At 55.4% G+C, this 2,245-nt stretch overlaps 1 protein-coding gene across 1 annotated transcript; it reads right to left on the minus strand.

Annotated features, from left to right (window-relative positions):
- Window positions 1–15: 15 nt before the first annotated feature.
- Window positions 16–1,990, minus strand: LOC102774728 (polyadenylate-binding protein-interacting protein 1; the record flags this gene model as incomplete). The annotated part of the gene is made up of 2 exons (XM_015557329.1): window positions 1,822–1,990; window positions 16–485 (listed from the first exon to the last, which is right to left on the minus strand). Coding segments are annotated over exons 1-2 (561 nt in total), but the record flags the coding sequence as incomplete, so codon positions are not given.
- Between the last annotated feature and the right edge of the window lie 255 nt (window positions 1,991–2,245).

Below are 2,245 nucleotides of genomic sequence, written 5' to 3' on the forward strand. Positions count from 1 at the left end.
TAGGTTATGGCCCACAGGGTGAGAAAGGAGGGCTTCCAACAACCCCCGGAGAGCAGCTACTCGAGCCTCTGTATTTGCCCCTTCGATCTCCAGCAGAAGATAAAGTTCTCCCAGAAAGAGCACGAACCCGTGGAATCGTTTCCGAGCTGCTTCATCCCCCTTGGCAGCTTGATATCGAGGCTCATAATCAGCCTGACATCTTTGAAGGAGCACTTGGCGGAAGCTGCCCCTCTGTGAGCGAATGCTCAGGTGACGGGACAGGTAATTACACAGGCCAGCTCCCCCGCTGCGGAACTTGGGCACGGACGTGGCCTGTTGGTAGATGAGGTCCACCAGTTCTTGCAAAGCCTCGTCCGTGGTGACCCGGCCACTCAGGGTCTCTGCAAACTGCTCCATGTCAGTTTCACAACTGCCAGGCTGCTCTGTCAGATGGTCCAAGAAATCCCAAACAAATACGGACAGAGGGAGACCATCCTCACAGGAACCTGGTGATTAGAAGAACCTCAGGGGTAGAATTCAGGGCGCTGGCTGTCAGCGTGGACATTCACAGGGGAGCGACTACCTGGGGTGTATCCCTGGCGAACTGGGGGATGTGGTCCTGGTGTCGCCTTTGTTCCAAGAATGTTCCCTGAGAGGGTGGGGAAGGATTGGCTGGTGCTTACTGCCAGGACCCTCCCCCACAAACACACAAAGAGGTCCCGGGGGCTGTGTGCACCCCACCCTGTAGGCCCGGGATGGCTTCAGGGGTCAGGGCTGGAAGCAGGCCTCACTCCCAACTCAGTTTACTTTAGATAAGACCAGCCTGTGTTCTTGTTACAGTAAATATATAGAAATGTGTAAAATGCTTTAAAAATGTCTAAAAATGCTGATAAGGTTTGAAATGTTTGAGTTAACTTAAAGTGTGATATTAAAGACACATTCCCCACTGCTCTGAAGCGTGTACCCCACAGACGAGGATTTGAACGTCAGTTACTGAGTCCGAGTGACTTGCTAGGATGGCCGTCTGTGTGAGTGAGGTACTCCCCGTAGATAACCAGGTAGCCCCTCGCCGTGTTTGAGACCAACATGTGTGCACTGGCTTAATTCAGTGATAGCCGCCTGAACTGCTGCGGGTACGAAACAGGCTTTAAAAATGGGTCCTGACCAGCCAACAGGGCTCACGGTTGAGACAGGCACAAAGGCATGTCCTTCTGCCAGTCCTGCCAGTGACACCGCTCCACGCTCCTCTCTCCCGCCCGGACGACAGAAGAACGGCTAGTACCTCCGGATCGAGAGGCAACCGAGCTCTGGGGTGAGGAACACCGGCCCCCGGCACCCGGACCGGACCAGCCCAGCTGCCGGACCCCAGAGGCCAGCTCCACTGGGATCCCACCAAGCCTGTACCCGCAGCACCAGGAACCTTGTGGGTAATAAAGTGCTGTGAGATTTGCAACTGCATGTGTGTCATGTGGTGTGATTCCTCTGGCAGTTCATGGGACCATTTTGTGTACACTGAAAACTGAAATTAAAGCTTCTGGTCGTTTTGGTCCTAGACCCGCCATGGTCCTGCCTGCGTAGAGTAGCCTCTTCGCTACCAACTACTTGAATGCCCCACACCTGCACCGTTAGAGTTTATCTCAAGGGACGCCTTGGATAAACCCCCAGATCCTTTCCCGGGATCTACGTGGGACAGCTCTGGAGTCTGAGCCTTGTTTTGGACCAGCGACAGGAGCTCAGGGTGGTGACCATAAAGTAGAAACCCTCCCATTTGTCTCCGAGACCCATGGGGTTGAGGTTGCACAGAGCTCGGTCCCTTGGGTGCTTGGTAATGTCCTCACGAACCTTGATGGCTGCTCAACTGTTTGCTCAGTTCAAAGAAGACCTCGGGGACCTTGTACTCCGTCTGAATCTCCAAGGACAGGGCCTCTGGCATCTCCAGCTGCACAGCCTGGCTCCTGGGGGAGCAGAGGCCAGAGCTGCTCAGCGGGGCACCCCACGGCTCTGCACCCCACTCCCCTCGTCCATCCTTCAGCACTCACCTGCTCAGGGCACCCTTCACGTCCTGCGGGAAACAAAGGCACAGGTGAGTGTGGGAACACCATGCTGATGGGGTGCTGCTCCCTCCCAGAGGCGCAGGGCAGGCCGGGCCTTGGGTTCAGATGGGATGGGGCTTACACCCTGGTCGGTAGGGCACCTGGATGACTGTGAAAAGCAATCCTCTTCTTTTAAATCTTAGGACACACACACTTATGGGAATAGGGGTGCG

This window comes from Myotis davidii, unplaced genomic scaffold, assembly GCF_000327345.1.
Source record: "Myotis davidii unplaced genomic scaffold, ASM32734v1 scaffold1573, whole genome shotgun sequence".
Lineage (NCBI taxonomy): Eukaryota > Metazoa > Chordata > Mammalia > Chiroptera > Vespertilionidae > Myotis > Myotis davidii.